Genomic DNA, 27996 nt, shown 5'->3' with positions numbered 1-27996 from the left:
AAAGGATAACGTCCATACTTTTTCATACTATTCAAAGACACGAAGAACAAGTTTTTTTTCATGTTTGTCATTTAATAAAACATCACACCGTAAAGTACACGGGTTGAGGCACACGGTATATGAGCACAATGATACGAAGTGTTTGAGGTGCATCATCATCTTCTTTATTCATCTTTTTGTCTAGCCATGTTAAAAGAGGCCATTGTCTCTTGCCGTATTTTGCATGCTTGACTTTCTACCTGCTGACAGACAATATAAAAACGGGACGGAACCAAATTGCAATAGGCATTCGCAGTTTGCAAGTCACCTGAAAATTTGATTTATTTGCGCCAAATACTCTATCATAAATGAGTATGATTGTATCATAGCAAAGCTCTTTTCGAAAAATCAAAATGATTGTATTTTTTTTTTCAATTCAGTGGCAACACTGTAATTGTCAATAATTTTCTCATCTATGTGTTCATACCCAAAAGCGTAGCAAGTCAGTGTGGCAGTATGACCACAAGGCAAAACTGGCTCAAGTGTAAACAAATCAATTGGTGCAGTCCAACGAAATAAAGACTGTTCAGTCTATTCAATCACAGACTGCTGCAACCACCTACTGCACACAGCGAAGATGTGGACACTGTGAAAATCTTACTGACAAATACGCTTATGACAAAGCCATCGCCATTTTCAGTAGCATCAGCATGTACAGTTTGCTGTGTGGAATAAGTATGAAATACACAATAGCTCACACAGGTGTAGGTTTCTTACAATCGCTTTCCAGTATAGTATATCTTGAAAAATGTCAACCAATTACGCCATACATGGCCACACGCAACAATGCATTTGTATTGTATTATTCTTAATGTATTTTACATCAACATTACAGTCATTGCACACATAACAGTCAGTGTCAATTCAATTGTGCACCGCCATAGGCTAGAAAAATGACTCAAAGACGAAGCAGTTGCCGCTCCTGTCGCATGGGGTCGCTTCAGCGTGGACACATCGTCGTTCACATCGTCTGGTGCTTCCGGGCTTTGTGGTGCAACCAGCGTATCTGTGTTTCACAAATTTGATACAGACATATTACAAGTGACAAGATGATACACTAAATCAACGTAATATGAAAGTTAAGAAAATAATGGAAAGCCAACCTACCTGGCATAGCAAGTCGCGTTGTGGTGTTAGTGATCATCATCATGAGCGGGGTAGATGTAGTCGCTCTGGGTACAGAATGCTGAAATCGGCATGTCGCATGTCGGGAGGCAGGGGGAGGCAGATCGGATGTAATGGTACCTTCCTCAAGTCGAGCTGTAACAGTCCATGAGTTCCTGGCGTTTTCTGTTGCAAAATAGGAAAAAAAGAACAATGCAATTAATCCCAATACGTTAACAGGTGTTAAAATGCTCTGCCAATTATCAAATTCCAAACTCTTGTGTTTGACTACGCCATCTGTGGAACATTTTGTTGCCATAAGATGACTAGTACATAGATACAAACTAAATTCTATATAATATCGGGCAGTCGGAACGACCCCCCGGGGGCGAAATCACTAGCGATCTCGCCCCCCCCGGGCGAAATCACTAGCGATCTCGCCCTCCCCGGCTAGTGATCTCGCCCCCCTACCTCGCCCCCCTTTAGCGATTTCGCCCCCCCCCCCCAAACGGGTTTACATGACATTATAGAAGTTGATTGGTATAAATCACAAAATGCAGTTTCAGAATGATATAAGTACACGAGTTTGATACATAACTCCATTCGTAGTATCAATATTAACGTAATTACATGGTAATAAGATATTTGAACTTGTTTCAGACAAGGAGGGTTGGGTCCCTTGTATTCCCATTATTGCATATACCTGAGTCTTGACATAAGATGTATTTCATTGTATTCACCTGTCCTCAAGCAACCTATATATCTCCAATATGAAGTCTCTACCATGAAGTGACCACAAAAGAACTATGTAATGTCTTTATTAATTATGCAAATATTAGGTATTAATTAGAATAACGCACATTTTGGTATATGCACCTGGCCAAGAGATATCTTCACCTCCAACATGACTGTTTTTTTCTAGTATTTAGGAACTGATCATTACTGATGCATTTACCCGTGTTTCTTAAGACTGGTACTTTACCAGTGTTTGTGTAGCATTTAGCAACAGCTATATCAACTTGCGCGTAGATAGTGCTTATAATGAGAAACTATTATTTACGTGTGTTTTTGTTAGTGCTTTGGAAATGTTTCCAGCACAAGAAAGAACAAATGACAAATGTGACAAATTGAAAACATATAGCTGACGTATTCCGTACCATAGACGGTGTTGATTTATACGTTCGCAGTAGCACTGTTTTTATGCCACCTCAGCTGCAAAAATTGTCTTTTTCATTTCATTTCAATGTCATGTTTGCACCGAACAATATGGTATCGACTTTCGAGGTATGACATCTTACGGTACGGTAGTTAGGTTCCATGTAGGTACCAGGTAACACACCATATACGTTACTCCCCAGGTGCAGTATAGTACCAGGTAGCGCACCTGTAATATGCAGTAACCAGCTGCTTTTTTTTTGGGGGGGGGGGGGGGCGAAAACGCTAAAGGGGGGCGAGATCCCCGGGGGGGGGGGGCGAAATCCCTGTCACACCGGAATTTGCAATTCGTTTCAGTATCGCAAAACGGCGTTGCCGACTAGTCAGCTAGTGAGACCTTCTACAATCTGACAATACACACTGGCTTCTCTTCCAGCTATCTATCATTATGATGAAATTGTCAGGTCACATTTGGACAATAAACAAGAAAATGTATAATAGGCTAGGTCATCAATGAACTAACTGTTAGAATCAGAACTCTCTTTCCACTGTGTAAGGTATATGGTAGCAAGTACGCTCACCCTGTGGGAACCGGGTCATGGCAAGCTGACAGCAAACAAACCTAATAGACACTCAGGAGAGATATCGGGCTAAGCAGACTGTACATCAGTACAGCAGAACTAAGAATGCTGAGAGAGGACAGGGAAGAGTGGTGTAGGAGGACCCAGCAGGCTTTTTTTTATTGCAACATTAACACAGTACAAAACATAGTGGTGCCCCCACTCAAGCACACAGGCTTATATTAAAGACACCACTAGACAAAATAACAACACCACATAGGACAAAAAAGATGAAACGGGTACGGGAACGCCTAATTCTAAAAAGAAACGGACGGATAAACTTATATTACCAATAGTAAATGATAAGGATAGTCAAAAAGCAATTTTAAAATCGTTTTGTTTCAAATAAATTTGATTGAGTTATGGAGAGAATTTCGGAATTTATATCAGATGTCAGTAAAGCCGATCCTTTAAGTAGCAGATAAACAAAAGAACTATCAGATAACGAATTCAAATCTAACATAGGAATATTCAGGTTTTCAAGTCTGTCTAAGAGGAGTGTACGTTGTTGAACATAATTAGGACAGTGAAGCAGATAATGAGGAATGCTTTCGCATCGGCATCCGCAGCTGCAAGCAGGACTCGCAACTAAGTTACGAATGAACAGACTGTGGTTTAAGCTGCAGGTGCCGATGCGAAGACGTGTGAGTAAAGCGCAGGTGTATCTCGGTCCTGAATTAAAATATGGTACAGCAACAGGGCGAACAGATTTGACCAAATACCTTTTGAAACGAGCAGCGCTCAACAAACGAACACTACAATCAAGAGAGTTCCATAACTGAGTTGAGTGCGGTAAAAAAGGTTTTTGAAAACAAGTGGTATTACACACGGGTACTTGGAGATTGCGTTTGCTGCGAAGATTGTATGACGTTGTTGCAGAAACCTCTGGCGATAATAAATCGGTTAAATACTTCCGTGTTTGGCCATTAACAATTTTATGGAATAGAACAAGAGAATGAACATGACGTCGATCAGCAGGCTTTCGAGCAGGCATCTGATCTGATGTCCCCAACGGACGATTGAACGTCAATGCGACACCCCAAAACCTAAATAATTAGTGATTACACTTCTGTCATAAGTTGTTTCTGTTATCTGTACCCGTACAGCCGGTATTACCGGAGTAACAGCCCCTCTTTGCAATCACGGAGCGCAGCAGGAGTCTTTATTATACGCGCGCGGGCAACTGTGGCATCTTAATCCGAATAAAATGATTCAGACATACAACGTTAGATGTGATGTGCCAGACGTGTGTAAAACCGCGATTCTGTACCTCCACAGTCGTTGACCGCCATCTCTCTCAGCACTTTGGAGCAGCGCCGATGACGACGGCCCCTCCCACGGCACTCACAAGGCATGGTGGACAACCTGTCGCCACACGAACTCCGCCTGAAATAAACAACGTCGTACACATATACGTTTAGCAATATTTCGGTCAACAGCATATGACATGAAAATTTAAAACAGAAGGAAGCCTCCGGAAAAGATTTGAAGAGGTCATCTACATCAGAACCCATTGACCATACTTTAATAGACGGGTGCCGATGCCTACTGTCGGGTACATCTGACCGTTGCTAACGACAAAACTTCAGGTCACGTGACACAGATTTCAGGTAGGTTCAACTTGATAAGGGTCAGATGACTGGCTAAAAGCTTGCCGGTATAAAGGCGTGTACGAAAAGAACGAGAAAATATTTACTATAAAAATTCAATGATATACATTTAAGAGTCATTGCACGAGAAAACCAGGCAGAGGCCGGAAGATGGGGGTCGGCCAAATCGGCTCATGTATGTGTGATAGGTATGTGGAACTATGAACAGCCATATACTTAAAACCCTCCAGCTATTTTTCGTTATGGCGTTCTGGGACCCCCCTCAGGGACCCTCCAAAATCCAACAATTTATGCCTGAAAATTACTGAAATTTCGATGGCTATTCTGAAAAATTTAATTAAGGTACGAACAAAAGTTTTGCATTTCCATATAGCATGGGTTTTAAAGTGTTACAGACCAAAAGTTGAAGATGATGCATTAAAGATAAGAGGGTGTGCTAGGGGGTTACCTGAACCATTGAAAGCAGAATTTTTGTCACTGTAAATTTTAGTCATTTTTAAGGCGCAATAAAATCTATGCGCAGCGGGTCTGGTGAATGGTTTTAATGTTGATAGAGAGAGGAACATCTACTTATTCAAAAACAATCGTCGTCTAATTGGGCCATACATAACGCGAGCCGTGAGAGGGGGGTCTTTATGGGGATTTTTCGGGTTTTGGTCTTTAGTAAATCGGGTGATTATATTACTCTATGGGGGGTAAGTCATGGCGAATGTTTGCGAAGTTGTTTGTGAACTATGCATAATTGTCAAAATATCATGATTGATAGCCAATATTAATTTGGGCTCCATATGGGGGATTTGGGGATACTATAAAAGGCATTATGCTTATTATATACATGTTTACTGTTACTTTTTAATGTTATTAAACTGGTATCTGTTCCTAAATTTCTTGTTCATACCAGCTATGTTATGCATAATGAGGAGGCTCTACATGGGGGTTACCAGGACTCCACAAATGTGATACCATTTAATAGAAAGGGCACATGGATGCGGATATACTTCATGCATATTGAAAAATAACATAGAACAAGACCACAACAAAGGTCAAGATTAATGCTTTGGGGGATGGATACGTGTACATTATACTTTTTTCATCAATGCGGGTGCACTATAAGTACTGCTATAGACAAACAGCATTACATCAATGGTTTGTTAACATGCCTGACTATTCATTCACCACCATAAGGTCATGCTGATTAGGGAACTGATGCAAGTAGGCTAATAAAAAAATGGCCGAAAAAAATTGCACCCATTATGGTGAGGTGGTGTGGTCAGGAAAGCTGAACAAATGACAAACAGGGTAAGATATACCAAACAACAGATTCTTCATTTTCGTTCTATCACATCTTCTCGTTTGACCTTGGAATTGACGTTGGCATTTTTAGTAATTAGTACACATTAACGTTTGCTGATGTGTTTGCAATCTACGGCATATATTTGCTCATTATATGCAGAAATACTGAATGCAGCTATAGGACTTCCCAGACTATATGCAGAACACAGTGACTGATGATGATTTGCTCATTTTGTAGCTGCTTTGTATGAATTATAGCATGGTTTAAATCTAAATTTTTTTTTTCTGACAATGAAAAAAGCTTATAATTGATGTGCACACCACAAGCCAAAAAACAAAGTCTTTGACGAATCCTTTACAAAGAACTACATTAGATCTTAAAAATCTGATTAAACATTTAGCTGTAATTGCTAACAGACCCTGGTAGGACCTAATACTAGACATATTGCAATTGGGTACAAAATCTCTTGAAAGCACTCCATCTAAATTTAGTTCATTGACTCCATGTTAGTGGCCACAAATTCTGTGCTTTCATGCTGTCTCTGTGCTACTGAAAGGCTCAATATTGTAACCTGCTTAGCTGTAATGTTTGTAATTTGTTACTTTAATTTATTCTTTCGTAGCGTCAAAAAAGTGCTATATCACCACTTAAACAAAAGTGAACTGTCTTCTGCGTTTGAATTTGCGTCTCGACAGTTTACTTGATACTAAAATTGTTCTATATGTAAAGGGTTTGTCATATATTTCGTTTTTGGTTTGTCCTTACGGTAATGAATGAATAGCAATTGATGTACAGCACTTTGTAACCTAAACTGTGCGCTATGGTATACCGTAGTTGACATGTGGTCATCATTTAAATAGCCTTATTGAATATTGACATGAGAAAGGCAACTTTTTCCGGGCAATTCTGTATTCGTATACTCATATCAGTTCCACAAATCGGCATGACCTTATAGTGGTGAATGAATAGTCAGGCATATTAACAAACCATTGATGTAATGCTGTTTGTCTATAGCAGTACCTATAATGCACTCATATTGATGAAAAAAAGTATAATGTTCACGTATCCATCCCCAAAAGCGTTAATCTTGACCTTTGTTGTGGTCTTGTTCTATGATTCTCAATATGTATGAAGTATATCCGCCTGCATGTGCCCTTTCTATTAAATGGTATCACATTTGTGGAGTCCTGGTAACCCCCATGTAGAGCCTTCTCATTATGTACGACATAGCTGGTAGGTACAAAGTAATTTAGGAACAGATACCAGTTTAATAACATTAAAAGTAACAGTAAACATGTATAAAATCAGCAAAATTAATTTTATAGTATCCCCAAATCCCCCATATGGAGCCCAAATTGATATCGCCAATTAATCATGATATTTCTACAATTATGCATGGTTCACAAACAACTTCGCAAACATTCGCCATGACTTACCCCCCATAGAGTAATATAATCACCCGATTTACTAAAGACCAAAACCCGAAAAATCCCCATAAAGACCCCCCTCTCACGGCTCGCGTTATGTATGGCCCAATTAGACGACGATTGTTTTTGAATAAGTAGATGTTCCTCTCTCTATCAACATTAAAACCATTCACTAGACCCGCTGCGCATAGATTTTATTGCGCCTTAAAAATGACTAAAATTTACAGTGACAAAAATTCTGCTTTCAATGGTTCAGGTAACCCCCTAGCACACCCTCTTATCTTTAATGCATCATCTTCAACTTTTGGTCTGTAACACTTTAAAACCCATGCTATATGGAAATGCAAAACTTTTGTTCGTACCTTAATTAGATTTTTCAGAATAGCCATCGAAATTTCAGTAATTTTCAGGCATAAATTGTTGGATTTTGGAGGGTCCCTGAGGGGGGTCCCAGAACGCCATAACGAAAAATAGCTGGAGGGTTTTAAGTATATGGCTGTTCATAGTTCCACATACCTATCACACATAAAAAGTTTCAGTCGATTTGGCCGAACCCCATCTTCCGGCCTCTGCCTGGTATTGCCTGGTTTTCTCGTGCAATGACTCTTAAACCCGTACAGGCGACCGCCTCTACATTAAGACCTCATGGCCAATATGACCACTTTTGGTGATCGACTCCCCTTTTTCTTTGGCACAGGCGCTAAGAATCATATCTGTAGTGATATCCAATCTAATTGATTAGTGATATCCATTCTAATTGATTTGTGACAGTCAATTGGTGGCCAAACTACATGCAGTACAAAAATAGTCCATCTACTAGAAGGTTTTCAAGAACATCTAGTAGCTTAAGGGAATATTGATATAAATGCATCTAAAGCGCAAAGTCCACGAAAACAAGTCCGAAGACCATCACCATGTTGAGTGATGCGTAAATACTTCCATTAGTAGTTTGCCTAAAATCTGTTCCTGTCAATATGATCAAATCAAGAATGTAAACACTGACTTCTATAAATGGAAAACCCGACTTTCGGTAGGCCTGGTTAGGGGATTTATAATGGTTAAACACTCACCGACAGTGTTGACCATTCTTGCACTGCCGGTGAAACTCCAAACAATCGGGTACTTGAGACGATGGTCGCGCACACACGGGCAGGAGGCCATTTTTCAAAGAGACGCAGTCCTTGTCATCCCCATCACATCTGCACTCGACGAGAGGCTGACTCAGGTTTAGGGGCGCGTACTTGAAAAGGTCCCGGATGGCCCCGAGGCATGCCGGTCTGTCACATGTCCCGGTCAGGTCGTCCGGCTCGCACGTGTGGATGTAATGGGCGAGGGACGTCCTGCATTCATAGTTGGAGTTACACCGGTCAAAGGCGTCAAAGCAGCTGCTTGTGTGACCTGATAGAAATAGAAACAGATACGTGTTATTCCTGTCGCTGGCGTTTTTTTATAGCGCTATGTATATTTATGGCCGTCTTTTGAGAATAAACCATGAATTTGACTTTTGCTTCAATATCAATTAATATTATTGGTTTAGGCTTTGACGTCGGTAAGTCGAAAAGAAGTGATTATAGTTTTGAATTTAGAGTCGGATTCATTGCCATGACCTTTTGAATTTATCTATGGTCGTTGTATTGAAGAATAGTAATAAAGTCGGCCTTAAGTCACAAGAAAAGTACTCTCGGATCGGTAGCTACCTTTCTTGGCCAGACTGTCTCTTAAGAAATTTCTGGTAGACTAAGCACAGGTTGTGTGAATATATTCCTAAAACCTGCCAGTGCTCAGGACCATGCAACTCTATGGGTTAACATGCTGCATTGGTGCTTTTATTTTATAGAATAAGCTCAAATAAAATGGTGCAAGTAAAATGTGGTGGAAATTAAGAATAAGATGACTTCTTTAAGACATAGTAAACGCATATTGTTCTCAACGGAAGATTGTTGACTGATGGATAATTATGTGCATCGATGGAAAAAAACAATGGCGTGCAGAATATTTTCCCATGAATTATACCTCTCTTTGTTCTACCGCTTTCACTTGTCGGTGATTTTGTAGGCTCTGTAATATACCGAACCCAAAAGAAACACTGTTACATTAAAAATGATTGTTGTGATAGAAGTTAAGCCTAACAACCGAAATTGAACCTAGTTTTATAAAAATTAAGGCAATATTTCATCTTTTGTCCTCATGGGGTTGATTGAGTAATCAGTCTCATCCATTTCTCAGAGCAGCAATATTTTATGGAGAGTGAAATGCTGCCTAATATAAGACATGAAAGACATGTCTTTATACATGGATCGAATTCATGAAGAAAGTACGTTAGTAATGCGTGAGGTGATTTTTATGTCTTACATTTTGCAGCATATCATAAAATTAGGTGCGATAATCGTACAACGAATTTGATCGGACCCTAGTAACATCAATATGACCGATAGGCTGGTACTTACCCTTGTCCTGCAAAACCTCCCTTGGCTCCGGGGGGTAGTCAAAGACGTCCTGATCTGAAGTTGCAAATTGCAAAGATTTGAATAGCAAACAAGAAATCGAAGACCTCGTACCACCCTATATATTTTTCAGTTTTTGTGAATTCATTGTAATTCATCACTGCGAATATCTAGCTGATTCTTTGTAATGCATTCTCACACTGCATGGTGAAACAAAGAAACATACAAACAACAGAAAATACGACATCCTTATACGACTATAAACGTAAATGTTAAGTCAATATATGATATAAGATATGATACTGCAGTACATAGCATACTTGAGACCACGTATGTTATAATCCTTAATATACCAGTAAAACGTTTTTGAAGTGGCTACGCATTTGTGCACTTACGTCTGCAAGGATCTCGGCGTATTCTGGACAGGATACGCCGACATTTTCTTTCTCCCGGCATGCCCTTCGGACAGATGCAATGACCCAAGCTCGTAACGCGCAGCCTGTCACGTGACTCTCTACACCTGTTCCTTACGGCGGCGGTACACTGGTGACGCGTGGTGGGACAGGTTGCTCGGAAGTTGACGTAAACCACGTTGCAGTAGGATGAGTTCCTGCACTCGGTCTTTGCTTCGTTGCAAGTGATGGGTCTCGGTGGCAGTGTGACATGGTAATGTCTGGTGTTATCCCTGTCGTCTTCTTCCTTGCCTATGCAAGAAAGTCCTGCAGCATGAGCATATAGGATACAAGATAGAAGGCGCTTCGTTCACTTCAAGCGGAAGAAACAGCAATCACACATGGGGTTGGCGAGAATAAAACTAGCAATCAGAAATCATCTTGTACAAATGCGAAATACCTCTAGTTTTATTTTCTATTTTATTTCTATTTTCCTTGGTGTTCTCATTATTTCTAATGTTTGGAGGATTTGGTGTTTTCAATCGTCTCTCATGAGGCAAGATATATGCACGTAACTAGCAGGAAATGAGATAACATATTCCGGGATCTGACTTCCTGTCAGTGACCCTGACCTGCGTAGCATGTTAAAAGCACAAACCAGCTGATTGTTGATTTGTTTGGTATCTTCTAGTTAGATCATTTAAGATAATGCAAAATAACTTAATTTCAATTCCATAAGAACTAAAATTAAGGATATCTAAAAGGTACAAGTCCTCAACATAGCAACTTGTTTTATACTGAATGCATCCATATATATCCAATCACTATATCATATTCTTTTGTCATGGCTAACAATCGTTCGCTTAAGACAGCGATGTAGCGACTGTTGGACCGTACCAAAGCTAACAAGGCTGGACTCAGTGCTGTTTTTATTTGCTACTGCTGCACAATCCCAATTTTACGACTTTTGAAATATCATACTATAGTCGTGGGAGTATTGAAAATCTTACCCTCCTCCACTTGTGTATTACAGGGATGGTAGAACAGTCTGTGCTCTGTCTCCATACACTGTTCCAGGTGGTTTTTGTCGATGTTCTCACAGCCACACTTGTCCATGTAACGCTGTAAGGCAGTGTAAGCATCCCTGCACTGGGTAGCTTTGTCTTCAACACAGGTCGTATCTAAAAGGCATTGATGAAAAATTTAATCTATCTATTGAGACAGGAAATTGAATTCACGAGAAAAAAACAAAATGGTCGATGACAGAAGCTAAGTCTAACGATAGCCATTCAGCACCAGGGATAGCTACAAAAAGAACAAAAATACGAAGATACTTTCTAGGTATTTCTAGTTATTTTTCTATTCATCATTTTTAATTTCTAGCAGTTTTTAGGTAATGCGTTATTGCTTATCACTCTCCTAAAGTAACAAACTTGTATAAAGCAGGAAATGGAAAACAGGAAATGACATGACCTATGCTGAGAACTTTGAGGAACCAATGTACAAAAAACTCCTGCCAGCGTCCCCGACTTAGAAATCAGACAATCTACATCATTCAGACAACTATGGACACGCTATGGAAGAAACAAACAAACACACCGAAAACGCGTATCAATATTACCCTCGTATTTTCCAAATGAATATCTGATTTGAAGAAACATTATCTCTTGATTTCTACGCATATGTTGAGTTCACACGCATCCATACCTGACTGGCGGCAACTTTTGTAGTAGTAGTGCAGCACCAGTCGGCACTGCTCCATTGACTCACACTTCTCCACTGCCTTTAGACAGTTGACACCTCGTGGGCCTTCAGTCGGCGAGGCCATCGTCAGGGCCACTGCATTCAGCAGTGCTAGAACGACAGGAAAACACATGCCGAAAGTGTTTGAGGCTGTATGGGAATTTCTCATGCATATAGTGAGAGCTAACGGATGTCTCCTGCTACATCCCTAGACTCAACGAAAAAACCCATTAGGAGTATCAGCTATACACAATGACCCCCGGCAGTGAAGAACACAGACTCTTAACATGGTCAACGGTTTCTGTGCTGTCCATTTTGTCATTAGGATGAAGTGACCTGATCCCCTTCCATTATAGGAGCTTGTGTCCCAGATTTCCAGTTTACTGCCCACGTGCACACTATTCACATATCTTTTCATGTCATGATACCCGGAATTAAGGACAGGATTACCATAAGAGTAGACGCAGTCAATCCTAAAGAAACGTCTTTTTGTCAGAACGGAAATCTCATTTCCTGCGGAGATGGCTAAGGACACATTTGAAAGAAGGAAACAAGAAATTGTGAAAATATGATATGGCGTCTGGTGTTAGGCACCGCGAATGATGACGTAATTGAGCGGCTTCGTTTCTGTTTGAAATATAGATTTTGCTTGCCCTTTCCCGATAAAATGTATCTGGAATCAAAAGAAAATTGAAACAAAGTAAAGAGTTCTTGAAAGTACAATATTTCCCGAGGAGAAACAGAGGCTTGTCACAAGGTATAAAAGGACGATTCTAGCATCAAGACAAGTAACAGGGCTATGAAGATTTCAGAATAAAAATTGTTTATTTGCTTTGCATAGCCGGCAAAGTGCTTTAATAGGCGCAACACATCAGTTTGGAACAGTATGTACCAACTGCGTAAGATCCACTTACACTGGGATAGACCCCTACTCTTTTAGACATGTGCAGTGGGCTTTTTAACGTGCTGAAGGTGTGACTAGGTACCTATTTTTACCTCAGTCGAGCGAGCATAATCTGTCCCCATGGGCATAATATTGGACCTGATGTGAGTTCGAACCATGAGTCTGCCTTGTAAAATATGAATAAAATTCAATAAAAATGATTGCTCGACAATCGTAGATAGTTCAATGTTTATGGTTCTGTGACTTAAACAATATTATACAGCATATGCTACATTTAGAACTACAAAGTTATGTTGAAAATATCAGTCTGCGTATCCTATAGGGTATCCTATATGTGTCTTAAGTTAGTGGTGCTGAGCTGGTTCAGCGTTTCACTCTCTCCTTATCGTAGATACTAAAAGTCATCACAAAATTGAATAGTATTTGTCTTCTGATATTCTATGGCATGTGGTACAGCGTCCTTCAGTAGCTGGTACGTTACGGTGACGACTTTGCTCAATTTCTAGACACAGCGCGCTAGCTGGTTTTCGGTGTTGTAAATGCTGTCAGTACACATGAAAATCACAAAGAACACTCAAGTACAGGGAAGCAGAAACTAGTCATTACAAACAACATGTATTCTCTGCCTGGGTGATATTAGCGCAAACGTACCAGAAATACTGTAACAGTAGATGCCTATGTGAAAGAAGAGAACACAAAAATACAGACCCTCGCTTTTCACAACGGTGGATCACGGAAGGTTTCCAAGAATATACTCTGAACTGAATGATGGAATTATGACAGAGTTCGTCTTGTGTTAATGTCTATATCAATTTTACTTGTGTGGCAGTGTGAGAGTATCTACGCTATAAATCGATCATGATAGTATCCCGTATTTCTAAGCTCCCCAAACAACTCATACAGATGTCATTGTGTGGGTCGTAAATTGACGGTGTCATAGTGCCACTACTAATTGGACAATCAAGGTGAACGTTACAATAGAACATACAAAGAACATCATGTGCCACGTACTCACCCATTCCAAGTACTGACACCAGGACTGAATTCATCGTCACACCGGACCAAACACACCTCTTCTCGCTGAAACCATGCTGCATCCTGCGAGCCTTTGTGGCCCAGTGAGCGGCCCACGGCAGTAATTGTAATGGCTCATGCATACAAATATTTGCCTACGTAGGCAGACCAATTTCCGCACACGCGTAGGACGGCTGGGCACGTGTCCCAGGGATTTTCCTAATTCTTCTAGTGACGTTGCCGTGTTTAGAGAGGTGATATATGATCTCCGAGGAAGCTGTTGTTTTATACGACTGGTTGGTACTTTGAATCCACTACAAACAATTCGGGCATCACGTCCATTTGAAGTTAAGCCAATGAATGCAGGAATCTTAAGTGGGGACTGTTTGCCGATTGCTTTATGTTACTACATATATAACAAGTGAAATGGCGTGTTCTACCTACGTTCTTAACTTTAAAAGGCAAAAAACATAAAAATGTATTGATTCCAGGTACAAGAAACGAAATACAATTACTGGCTACATCAATGCGTATATTTCATCGCTTTCTTGTCAAGCGATAGAGGTTAGGTGTGATACGTCGATAAAAGTTAGACATCCAGGTGATAGGGTACGCCATTTGCAACCTGGCTTGATTTTGGAAATACAGTCAGACTTTCGGCGTTATTTTGACAATTGATAGAATCGACCGTTGATCTGAAAAGGCCTTGTTAGAATGGAGATAAAAAGTGAAAAAATATATTTCGTGATGGAATAACTTTTCATTGTACTTCATTTCTATTAGTGGCTGAGACCACATTGCGATGCCTGAACGACCAAAGATTTGGCAGATCACTCAACAAATTTTATAGATAAAAAGAATTCTATATTTAATATTTCTGTGCTTTATTTAGTGTATTTTTGTATTACTTGTATAACTTGCATCATATTCAGATTGTTATAAAATCAAAAGTCACTCAAATCCAATTTTCGTCGATCCTTGTACGGCCATTCAGCAATCACCGTCTGGTGGAAAGGGGGCCTTAGGGAAAGTTAAATAATTCGATTCTTCTGTTTTTGCTTTTCTTGAATTTTCTCGCTAACTGCCTCCTCGTTGACACCTTGTTCAAACAAATAGCAGATGAGACCCCTTTCGCAGTTTCCGTTTATTTTTAGTGATGATCCGGGTTTCATGTGGATATGGTTGATACAGAACTTCAGACTTATTTGCTTTCCATTAAGTACTCCAGCCGTGTTGCTTCCTTGGGAGCACGAGGCGTCGCGCGGAATAAAGAAGGTCCACAAATCCAGGCCTCGGCTATTGAAGTCCTAGGCGCCAGACTGATGAGCTTCCTGCCGACACGACGCACAAGCGCTGTTGTCGAACCGAACTGCCACTGGTGGGGAACACTAAACGCGTTGAGGGTGTTTTGTCGACTGTAAGGGTAGTCCCACAGCTTTTGGAGTCCGCAGAGGCAGTGGTTATTGAGGAAGGCAGAGCCCATTCCTCTCCTTCCACCGCCTTATACCTCCCCCACAGAAAGTACCCATTTTACATCTTGGTGAAGTGAGGAAAGCCGTTTTATGTGTCTTTTCAAAATACACAGCATCTAGAATAGCCAGGACTCGAAAAAGTCTGTGTAACGCAAACTCCGCTATCCGGAGCTGGTAGGACGGGCCTGAGAAACGCGATTAAATCAGGCTAGAATCGAAACAGTGACCTGTAGATCACCGGTGTCCACCACTCCACCTTGCCACTCGATAATTCAACGCCACTCGATCGGCCATTTGTCGAAAGACCTATAGTATACCAAAGGTTTAATATTCTTCATGTTTGTTTCAGTATACACGTGTAAGCCTGGAGGTATTGCCCTTGCAGGTGATTTTTCTCCAGTATTTCATAGTAGAAACGTGTAGAAGTTGGTATGGGCATGGTCGGTAAAATTGCGTTTGCCATTTAAGTTTGTATATGAACGGCAGAGCTTAGAAATAATTGTGTCGTGTCTTAGATAAAAGATAAGTAGATACTTAATGAGAGTATGGACACTTTCCTTAGGAAGAATTCCTATATGGAACTGCAAAGTTTTGTTGACATTATGTTTCTTGGTACGAGGATCATGATAAGAAGATGTGAAATATATTCGGGTACATTTGTTATGAAATTTAAAGAATCGTAGCAAAGAACGAATTTTTCTTTCATCATTAGCTTTGTGGGTGCCAAAGTAAATCAACTTTTCATAAAGCTATTAAGTATTTTATAGCGCCTCTGGTGGTCCAGTATAGCACTGTCGGCTTACATAAGCATCGCAGCAAGAGGATTTGGCTTGTTCGAGTTTAATGTTAAGTCTGAATATCCGCGTGTCCCGACCTGGTTGACACTAAAGATCCAATCGTCAAGCCAGGTCGGCAATTCATGTTTAGCCCGTGGAACCTGATCTGATGAACCCAACTAATAAACGTAAGAGATGTGTACGTGCCAGACTGTTATATTCACAGTTGTACGAATGGTAGTACAGCGCCGCCTACCGGGGTTAGGCTGCACTGTACTACATAATAACACCTGTTTGAGCTATTAGTATTGCAAATTCGGATCTTTCGCTTGTTTGTTGTCTTTCTTTCCTAAGACTTATATCTAGCTTTCTATCCTACCATGACCCCTCAGAGAGTAAGATCATCTTCATTTGCCTCCTCATTTACACCACGACTTCTCACAATTTGGAACAAACTTCCTGTTGAAACCAGAGGGCTGGGAGCTCGAGCTACGCGCTAGCCACAAGCCCGTCTGCTGTAACTGCCTTTAAAAGAAAACTATCTTTATTGATGCAAAATCGATTCCGACAAAACTTCAGCCCAGAGCAGGCTTGTATGTGGTCTTTAGCATGCGGTTGCGCCACTTTCCTTGCTACAAGGACACGCTAATTTGTCCTATATCATGACTATATTTATTTCATAGATTTGGACTTAATAATGATTTGAGCTTTACGTTGATTATGGTATTTGTTCTTGTATTTATGTGTATTATCATTTGATGTATCATTGTTATGATTTTGGTATTGCGGCTTTGAAAAGGTGTCCTTTGACACCTGTTCCGCCATACCCTCCATTGTCATTGTATGTGGAGAATCCAAATAAATAAATAAATGACCAGTTATTTTTACTGTGTGAGATTTAAATTTCAATAAAAGGCTTGGGATATCAAATCCCGAGCACTAATCCACACAAAGAAAATATGAATATACGTCCAACATAACAAAAAGAAAATATAATAGAACTACCTTTCCCTCATACAGAATGTAGCAACCTGTAGTACGCTGAGCTCAGGAGCCCTTTGCCTCATCGCTCGTGAATAGAAATTAATCGAACGGGGCTGCACACGGGGGCCATTTACAGACAAATACCATTAATGATTCATGGCAGCAACGAGGAGCACGCTTTGTGCGCTTATTGTCCCGATGTCCCCGCTTCTGTAGGAGCCATTGAACCGTATATGCTGATAAATGTACAACATGAATAGGACTGACAACAACACGTCCCTAACAGGACAGCAGCGAACATTCTACAACACCCTGGCTCATTTTTACGACACACTTGATGAGTTGGAAACGTCAACATTCGGTATGACGGCAAAACCGAAAGGAGAACTGAAGAGCCTCGCACCGAGGGACAATTTCGATTATTACGATGCATCTCACGCAGGTGTGACTCTCGGGAGCCTGAACGACCAGCGCCGGGACGGCACGTGTACCGACACGGTGGTGGTGACGGGACTGGTTGAGCATCATTGCCATCGGAGCGTTCTGGTGGCCAACAGCAATTATTTTAAAGGTAAATTTATGATCTCTTTTTTTAATCTCTTTACACATGTGATCTGATACATTTAGAAAAGTCTGACTTTTAATAGTAAGACAAGGTAATATATGTGGTAGTTTATCAAAATGGGTACACACAAGAAGAAGGAAATGGGCAAAATTACAACATAAGTGTCACAGACCATATAAAAGTGAGTGAAACTGGCTCCCATGAATATTGAAAACACGCCCTGATATCTCGTTATCATCATGTCATATCGGATGTTTCTTGTACTCTATCATATCAATTTCTGAGCGCAATGACAAAATCAGAAGCGTCATAGACTTGGTAAAGTAAGTTGTACCCCTGAGAGCAAGATCGTTAAACAAATTTCATAGATAAAGAACGGATTCTATTTTGTTTTTGTTTCTTTAGTTAGCTTTCAAATATATTTTGACATTATGCGTTATATTCCAATTGCGATGTATTCGAAAGGAACACACATCGCCGCCGTATGGTTGCTCAATGATCGCTATCTACCGGAAAGGTGTTTTTAGTTTGCATCCTGCCGGCTTTTCTTGAATATTTGATGGCGATACTATCAAACCTACCACAGGTACTAATATTCTTCATGTCCTACATGCATAATTTATACTCTTACTCCCTCAAGGACGTATTTTTAGGTCGACGATTTGAAACCGGTTAGAATATTTTGATGTTTGACTTTTAGTGTCATATCAAGTTAAAGCAAATACCGTACAAAAAGCACGAATTATGATTTTAGTGCTTTCCCAACCCCACAGTTCCCTGCTGAGGTAATAGCAATTCCGCGCCACGTTTCGCATCAGGCATATTAACCGTCACCTCAAAAGCTTGTACTTTTTGATCATCTGGCACATTGATTCTGACCTAGGTAACTTGTATCACTCTGCCAGACACACTCCATTAGGCAAGCGAAATAAATTTTGGAGTCAGCCTTTTACAGAGATATATTTTCTTTTTCGTCAAGTGGATATAAACGAGCATCAAGACATGAAGAGAACATCATTGCCTTTTATACGTTTCAGCCATGTTTACAAGCTGTATGAGAGAGGAACATGAAGGAAGGGTTGAGATAAAGGAAGTGGAAAGTGACATAGTGTCCGCACTGCTAGACTTCAGCTACACGGGGAGGCTCCACATCACAAAGGGCAACGCGCAGTCACTCCTGGAAGCTGCGTCCTTGCTCCAGTTCGATAAGGTATACATCGTCTTAAGGGCATTACATAAAATAGCATTTCAAAACCTGGCAAGCTGGCATTTTGGCCAATGTGTGTTGTGGAAAATTTGATTCGTAAGCCTTTTGTTATGTAAAGTCATGAAGGTGAAGATTTAATAATGCCATTTAAGGAGGCAGAGGCTACTGTCAAAAGTTCCAATCAAAAAGATTTTCTTAGTGGCAGAAACAAATTTGTTTGGGACCAATCAGAGCATATATTTGGCCCATGATAATCATGTTACCCTAGCCCCGAGGAAGTTCCTGACAGATTGTGCGAAAATGATACTTATACATCCCCCAGACAATTACAAACTTAAGATATATCAAATGGATGTTTAAAATGCTCTGGTCAATATGATTAAGGTGACCTAGTCATCATTGATTAGGTAATATCTCCATCTTCTTAAGCATTTATATCTTCCATTCCCAATCACATTTATATAACGATTTTTGTATTCTGTGTTTGTGAAGGTGCTACAGCCATGTTACACCTTCATGGAGAGGAACATGGACTCGTACAACTGTCTTGGTATGAACAATGTCGCCGAGTCTATCGGGTGCCAACACCTACAGGAAACGTGAGGGTCACATATACGAGGGGCGGTCAATAAGTAATAACTCTGACTAATTTCCCATAGCAGGAAATTAATGAAACTTGGCACAGTTATTAGTCTTTCTCTTCATAGGAACCACCCAGAGTTATGCATTTCTCCCATCGTTTGATGCAGCTCTGGACACCGTTTTTGTAGGACACCCCAGGTTGGTCTTCCAACAGATGCCTCATCAATGGCAAAAGAGGAACGACCAGGTCTGGGAGCTGTTTCCACAGACTTCCGACCATGTTTGAATTCAGGATGCCAGCGTTTTACAAGGTCATATGATGGGGCATCATCACCATAAGTTTCTTTCATTTCATCAAAAGTCTCCTTTGGTGTGCGTCCTTTCAAATACAAAAACCGGATCACTGCGCGACACTCAACTGGCTCCATTTCACACCTGGTCCATTTCACACCTAACTCAGTTCAAACACCAGTAAATCAGAAACCACAATTAGTTCAGAGCTTTTTTTGCAACATAAACTATAGAGATATGAATCATTACACATGCAGAATTTCATTCAGATCAAACAACTTGGAAGAGGGTCAGAGTTATTACTTATTGAAAGCCCCTCGTATCCATCGTGTGTAGTATCTGTTACATACATGTACAGGCTAAAGCTCTTCAAAATAGATGGACTAAAAGTGGAAAACACTTTTACGAACAGAACGTTTCCATAGCGGAGCATTCCACCACATGCGTTGCAAACTCAATTGTGGAACTACTGAAATACGTGTGAGATTCTAAAAATTGAAATACACATACGCACTGAACACAAGATACGTTATTAGTTTTTTTGATTATGGTATGTTGATTGTCATTCTATGTTATCTTTGATATGATTGTAATTTTATGTTATCTATATGTTGTATGCATTGTCCTCTCCTGAAAGATTTGTGTAGCTGTCAAAAACAAATAATATGGTAATGAACAAGGTGTCTGTGACAATAGGTTGAACGTTGCTCACACTCACTAGGGGGGCAGGAAAACTATTAACTGTAGTGGTAGTGGTTTTTCGAACTTCATTGGTATACATCAGTCATTTAGAATGTGCTTGAAACAACTTTGTATCGACACTATGTTCACCCACAGATCCAAAACGTTTTCATTGGAGAACTTTGCCGACGTAGCTAAGGGCGAGGAGATCGTCCTACTAGAGAAGGATGATCTTGTGCGTTACCTGTCTAGCGACAACCTGAACGCACGGCGGGAGGAGCTGGTGTTTCTGGCCGGCATGAGGTGGCTTAAACACGACCTGGACAACAGGAGGCAATATTGTCACGAGGTTAGTGGCACATCCGGGTCCCTGACAGGAAGTTAGGTCAAAGGTCCCAAATACCTACATAGGGTTATTTCAGTTGCAGTCTTGCGAGCAAATAAAAATCATCCATCAGACAGAACCAGCAAGAAATCCACCATAATGAATATGAATATGATAAGCGAGTCAAAGGAGATCTTAGATTTCTTGCTGTGATGAAACTGATATAAATATATGTTTGTCAGCCATTTTGTAATTTATACTAACTAAAGATGTATCCCTACTCTATGCAAACTTTGCAGGTCCTCTCTACCGTGCGTTTCCGGTTCATCCGACCTAATTTCCTGTTGGATAACGTGGACACTGAGGACCTGGTCCAAAATTCCTCCAAGTGCGAGAGCATGATAGAGGAGTTCAAACGGTACCACATGCTGCATTTAGACTGGCACGACTTCGCACCTAACCCACAGTACAAACCCAGGAGGTGTCTGGCGTCAGAGGTGATCGTCATGGTTGGAGGGGGTACGGTACATATTACAAGTTCTCTCAATGTCTCCATGTAGTCTTTGTTACAACTTTTTTTTGTATGCATGTACCTAGCCCATAGTTATTATTATTTGTTTCCAGTAACTCTAAAGTTACATTTTTGCTACATCTCTGGGGTCTTTGCTTGCGGGGTTTCTGTATGTTTGGGTGTCCATAGCTCAGTTCTTTAGTACAGGAAGTCAGTTCGTGCATGGGAAGAAGATTACAAAGGTCAGACTTTACAAAAGGCAGGAAGTAGAGGTCAGAAGTGGTAGAACTAGTCGATAATCAAACACGACAATACTAGTTTTAAGTCTGAATATACTGAGTTTTTTATAATGATAGATTGCGTATATTCCAGGTGAGAGAGGTGGAAAGCAAATGTGGAGGAATAGTGACCGTGTGACAGCCTACAGCCCGCTCACGAAAAAGTCCGTGAAACTGCTGAGCCTGCCATCTCGTCCGGTCATGCCCTCTGTTGTCGCCCTGCGGAACGACATCTACGTCACAGGAGGAAAACTTGATGACGTCGTCAGTAATGAAGTGTGGAAGTTCGAGTCAAAGGTCAACCTGTGGATGAAAATGGCGCCCATGAAACACGGGAGGTATACATGTCATGTGATTATCAAGATTTGGAAGTTAATTATTTGTTTGTTAAGCATTAAGAAAGTTCACAGTTAAAACTAAGCTTGCTCGAGGTCAAAGGTAATAGCCCCTACTTTTTAAACAAAGTTTTGTCTCGACTTGATATTCTATATGTTTTGTTTATTCTGTTATTACCCAACATGCACAATTTTATCAAACCGTAAACCATTTGTGTCGGCAGGACAGCATTTTGTTGGAAGTACATGACAGTTCTCACGATGAAGAAACGCAAGATCTTAAACTTCATACTTGTGTTTGCTTAATAGGAACTAAGCATATGTATTAATATAGATATTAACTTGATATTAGCTAATAAAACATTGTAATTATCATTGACTACAGTATTGGGAACCGATTTTTAGAGCTACACGTGGCAAAGTAAGACGCTTAGAATACTGAGTTTGAGTTGCTTTTGAGTTTATAGGGATATCCTTAAGTTAATCTTCCAGGGCTCATTCAATTAAAAACATACAGTATGTACAAATACAAAAGATCAATGATTGCAGATACGCACATGGCTCTGGGATTTTGGATGCCACGATTTATGTTGTTGGAAGTAAAGAAGACGAATCGAAGAACACCCAAACAGAAGGAAGCGGAGAGTCGGCGGTACTACGGACGGTGGAGAAATACGATGCCTATATCAATCGTTGGGAGGATTCAGCGCCCCTAGCGAAACCTGCTAGCTCTGCAGCTGTGATAGGGTACAAGGTCTGTCGTTGCACTTCACTCAGAGCTCATTACCTTTGCCAGAATGGCTAAGGTTATGTTTTGGGCTTGTGAGTCTGTCTGTCTGTCTGTCTGTGTGTGTGTTAACAGCATAACTCAAGAAGCCTTGGATGTATCCCGATAATATTTGGTAGGTGGGTAGAGGTCAGGAAAACGAAGGTCAAGTTCGACAATGGGCTTCCTAGCGGCTTGCTAAGGTACTGCAGCAGAACCTCAATTTTTGATATCTCGTGTTCTGGACATGCTGTGGTTATGATTTTTGAGTGGTAGATAGCCCTTGGGGCAGAGAGTAAGTGCTGTAAGTTTGGACTCCCTAGCGGCTTGTTTGGAACTGCAGTCACCGATTTCCTTTCAAACTTTGGACGAGAATAACTAGAGAACGTGTTGATGGATCGTCATGATTTTTGGAATGTAGATAGCCCAAGTAACAATGTACATAATGGAATACTAATTATGCAAATTAGCAACTAATTTGCATAATTAATGAGGAAAGTTTATAAATCCACTGCATTTCACGATAGGACTTTCAAACTTGTCACATATATAGATGAGAAAGAGAGAAATATCAATGCATATTGATTATACAAATGACGGCCTCATTTGCATAATTAATGAGAAAATATAAACGTGTTGACTGATCGTCATGATTTTTGGTATGTAGATTGCCAAAGGGAAGACTTACATGATGGAATTCTAATTATGCAAATCGATAGCTAATTTGCATAATTAATGAGGAAAGTTTGTAAATCCACTGCATTCCTTTATAGGACTTTCAAACTTGTCACATTTGTAGCTGAGAAAGAAACAAATATCAATACATTATTAATTATGCAGATGATGATCTCATTTGCATAATTAATGGGAAAATATGAACGTGTTGACGGATCGTCATGATTTTTGGTATAGATTGCCTAAGTAAAAACTTACATAATGAGATACTAGATATGCAAATTAACAGCTTATTTGCATAATTAATGAGGGAAGTTGATAAATCCACTGCATTCAGTGATAGGACTTTCAAACTTGTCACATATGTAACTGAGAAAGAGGGCAGAGAGTAAGAGGTGTATGTTTGGGTCCGCTAACGTCTTTCCTTGAACTGCAGGAGCCGATTTAGTTTCCTACTTTGAAAGAGAATAAGTCAAGAAGGATGAAAGGATCATCATGATTTTTGGTATGCTGATAAGTTAAGTGATGCTTGATACAATTTGATATTATTATGTAAATAGGGATCTAATTTGTACAAGCAATGGCAAAATGTTATTAAGCAATGGCAAAATGTTATGAACCAACTCCAGGCATATAAAATAAAATGTAATGAGTAACAAATTTATGTCTACAGACATCATTCTACATAACAAACCTGGTTTATTTGGCAAAGGTATGTTTTTCGTGTATGTATCTGTGTGTGTGTGTATAGGCGCGGGTGTGTGCGTATGTGATGTACAATGTACATGCACGGAGCGATGTACAATGTGCATCATGCAAATTATGACTTGATTTTCATAATTCATGTGGAATATGTAGTGTTTTACACATTAGGACAATAATCCATGGCAGGTGTCACATCGGTGGATGGTCACTTTTTACAAATAAGAGTCTAATTTATAAATCAATGAGGATGTGCCATAACTACTAATGGTAAATTATGGGAAAGACACACGTTTGACATGTGTAGGTGCACACCACTATGCAGAGATTATGTAAATATTGAAGTCATTTGCATAAATCATGATGAAACGTAAACATGGAATTCCAACAAGCGAAATTACTTTTACACGTACGATATTTGTAAATTTGGTTGAGAGGACCATTGTAAGCAAAATAGCTTATGCTGATAACTACCTTATTTCTAAATCAAATGCTACAGGATGAAACAATAAATCTAAAAAAAGGCTCTAAATATTACTGGTATAAGGTTTTTCTAACTCTTGTTTCTCTAGTTTTTTTTTATCGTCGTTTTGTGTTAACAGAGGAGACTGTACGTTATCGGAGGCAACAGTTCCTGTAAGATGATCCAGAGGTTTACTCCCCGGAGTAGTCAATGGGACATCATGGAGTCATCCCTGGTCATCAACCGGTGCGCGCCCGCTGTCGTGCTGGGCGGACTCATCTATGTGCTCGGGGGCGGTTCCCGGAGGGTGGTAGTGTACGATCCGGAAACAGAAAAGGTCGGTGCAGGATTGATTTGTTACCTACAGGTTTGTTACCTCTGTTAGACGGAGGTACTTGTAGTCGCTTGGTGCTGTCCAGTTCTTGTCGGTCGTAAGTTTGGCTATTGGCGTTTCATCGTACTAACAGTAAAAGTGTCAGTCAACATGGAAATCATACAACAGTTCTAGGATATTTGCCGAACCATCATCATCAAGCCTTAGATAAATTGAACAAAGCAGCATGTAGAAACAAAATTAGTGTCTTGTTTTGGAATATGGATATTTTACAACAAAATTCAAAAAGTTGTGTAAAGTTTGGTTCTTAGATTTTTGTCACTTCGTCAAGTTGAAAGAGTCGCCCTAGCAGAAACAGTAATCTTAAAATCCTCTGTAAGAATCTCTATAACCTCTATGATAATCTTTCAATCCTCTAAAAATGTCTGCAGGTAAGCCGTGTGTGTGACATGACGTTCCGACGTGGTTTCCACGGTGCGGCCGTTGTGGAGGGGAAGATTTACGTCACAGGGGGCGTGGCTACAGGCGACACCGCTGCGCATGACACCATCGAGTGTTACGATCCCAAAACTGACACTTGGTCCATCTCTGGGAAGATGACGGGACCGTTATCAATGCATGGCTGTGTGTCTATCTGCCGTTAGTTACCCCATACTGTTTCCTATTACATCATCCCGCGAATTATTTACGTATATATTAAATACCTTGTTACATATATATCGATATCTATTCATTTCCAAAATACATCCTCCTTGTAAGCTTTAATAACTATATAAGTATTAAGTGATTTAATTCAATGTATATGAAAAATATTTGGTTTTAAGGTGCATAATGCGAATGACCAGTGGTATTTTAATATCAGAGCACAAACAATCTGTTTCTCCTTCTTTGTTACTATATAATGTTAATGTGCACAATTCAGTAGATCGTAATGAAAATTCCAAACTTCAGTTCATAGGAGCTCATAGGAGCTTGACTTTTTCTCTTTTCATCCACAGTCTTGGGGGCAAAATCCCGCAAAATCGCCACTTAAGTCAAAATGCCAACATTAAATATATGTAATGTCGCTAGTTTCCTTTTATTTGAAAGAGATTCTTGTAGCGACCATACTATTTTGTTATTTTCCAATGTGGCTAGAAAAAAATCGGCCTCCTGTAACCCGATACTTTGCCCAAACGCCCCTAGCAATGGGAAAGAGTACTGTAACCCTATATCTAGCAACCGACCGTCATGATAATTAAATGACAATAAAACCCACGAAAGGCTAAAATACTTAGGCTTAAAGGTGGTATCTAACTGCGCGGCACTGCGGGGTTCGATAGATACTCAACGAATTTCAGAGATAAAGAACGAATTTTCTTACGTTTTGGGTTGTCTTCTAAGTCATACTTTTACGTATTACGAACATCTAAATTATAATAAAACATGGCAAAAACACAACAGTGCCGCAGTGAACGAACCCGCAGTGCCGCACCGGTGCCCCAAGTGCAGTCAGATACCACCTTTATCCTTGTGCTGAGTATTTATGAACATATGCTTATGTTTCCAAATACTACAACGTGTGCCATTGCTACTTTATTTGCGATATTGTGTTCAATCTATATGATAAATTGTCAAAATAAAAGGAAGAATCGGAATTAAATATCTTTTGACATCGTTTGAAAGGAATACGGTTTTCTTCAATTGAGAAAAGATTATTTCGTTACGTAAAAAGTATTCTGAAATGTTCGAACATTTGTGTCGGCCTATTGCGTAAAGCAATGGACTATTAGTTTTTCCCAGGGTGGGCACCTGTTGACCATTAATCCAGACTTGATGGACAGGAAATATCACAGTTCGCCTCCGCAAATGACTCGATAAAGGTCGTACACATTACGTGCAACATTGAGTGACAGAGAGATCTTCTTAAGCGATCCCAATTTCTCCCTTCTCTGGAAAAAGAAATCTCCAGCGTTCGTCCTTTTCGTCTACGGTTGACAAACACATTACCATTCCTATTTTGATGGATATAAATAGAAACATCAAGAGATGAAAAAGATTGCAATCTAGATTTATTCTTTTATCCATTGACTCAACTTGGAGTATTCTATCTAATAATTAATAATAGAGCTGTTTCAGACTATGATATTTTATCTTCTTTGTCTTTATTACATCAGAAGAGTGTTGGCAGTGTCGTCTATACTTGCCATGGATACCTTTAACGGTGTCTATGCCTATAAGGTGTTCTTTCAACGTAGATAGATAATCATTTTATTACTAATACACAATACAGATACCATTTATCAATTTTATATTCATGTCACATGTAGCACAATATACCATGTTTATGGAACCACATAGTGCAATAACTAGTTTGTATGTAACACTATGCTAACAGAGAAGAACGGGTCCAGTAGATTTAACAAGCCACAAGCAACAATGATAACTCAGTTTCTAACGACTTTAAATAAGCTTCCAAAAGCAATTCAACAAAGCTTCGTGCCAATAGGTGCTTTCCTCGCTTCCTGCCCTAAAGATGAAGGACAATGTTTTTTGAGACGAGTAGGCGGGTGATAAGATAAATGACACATTTGACGGACAGTTAAACTATGCTAAGTCGAGTTCTGCGCGTTACATGGGGCTCTCTACCTCCGTACCATTTAATCTTACCCTTCTTATGGGCCCACACCACGTTTGGAAACACGTAAGTGCTGGCATTATCAATTTACAAGGTCACTTGGTCATCACACGTTACACACCCTTTTCACAAGATGCTGCGATTAATCAACTACCAAAGATTTGAAAGATTGCTCAAGGAATTCCATAGATAAAGATCGACTGTCTTCTTTATCTTTTAAATCTTACTTTTACAGCATATAGGAATTTCCACAATGCAATTTAAGGGGCCCAGCCATCTGCTGGAAAGGGGACCTTAATAGACAATGGGAATCAATAGGACTTGAATATCTAAATGCTGAATTGGAAGCAAAAAAACAAACAAACAAGGATCCACCTTGGCCTGGTGATTAAATACTCAGCAATGTGAGTGTTCATAAAAAAAGGAAACCTCGCAGTTACAAGTGCCCTAATTTTTGAATAAGCAAGCTGTTGTATATGTTGTGTAACGTGCAGCTCTATTTATCACCTAAACTACTGAGTAATTGTCCATACTTCCAAAACTAAGTTTACTAGAGTCCGATTCCAAGCTATGTGGCGTAACAAGCGGTCTTTCCACAAAAAAACATGTGGTTGCCTGTCGTCGTGTAATCATCGCAGGTTCTTACGTACCACGGCAGACTCCAACTTGACTGTCTGAGCTGGACC

At 40.0% G+C, this 27996-nt stretch overlaps 2 protein-coding genes across 2 annotated transcripts; one reads left to right on the top strand and one right to left on the bottom strand.

The window, feature by feature from the left end:
- Nucleotides 1–51: 51 nt before the first annotated feature.
- On the bottom strand, nt 52–13851 carry LOC118410519. The gene is made up of 10 exons (XM_035812274.1): nt 13748–13851; nt 11793–11939; nt 11096–11266; nt 10089–10397; nt 9697–9750; nt 9263–9307; nt 8320–8647; nt 4189–4304; nt 1147–1329; nt 52–1045 (listed from the first exon to the last, which is right to left on the bottom strand). Exons 1-10 carry the CDS (start codon nt 13827–13829, stop codon nt 858–860), a joined length of 1623 nt encoding a protein of 540 aa, XP_035668167.1. The 5' UTR covers nt 13830–13851; the 3' UTR covers nt 52–857.
- A 3309-nt stretch (nt 13852–17160) lies between these two features.
- LOC118404374 (kelch-like protein 24) lies at nt 17161–26321 on the top strand. Its single transcript, XM_035803447.1, has 9 exons — nt 17161–17549; nt 18581–18753; nt 19243–19349; nt 20461–20653; nt 20929–21148; nt 21513–21756; nt 22303–22507; nt 24499–24696; nt 25125–26321. The coding sequence occupies exons 1-9, from the start codon at nt 17222–17224 to the stop codon at nt 25335–25337; spliced, it is 1881 nt and encodes a 626-aa protein (XP_035659340.1). The 5' UTR covers nt 17161–17221; the 3' UTR covers nt 25338–26321.
- The last annotated feature ends 1675 nt before the right edge of the window (nt 26322–27996 follow it).

The sequence above is a fragment of the Branchiostoma floridae genome, chromosome 2 (assembly GCF_000003815.2).
Source record: "Branchiostoma floridae strain S238N-H82 chromosome 2, Bfl_VNyyK, whole genome shotgun sequence".
Classification (NCBI taxonomy): domain Eukaryota; kingdom Metazoa; phylum Chordata; class Leptocardii; order Amphioxiformes; family Branchiostomatidae; genus Branchiostoma; species Branchiostoma floridae.
This window is presented reverse-complemented; position numbering and strand designations above follow the sequence as displayed.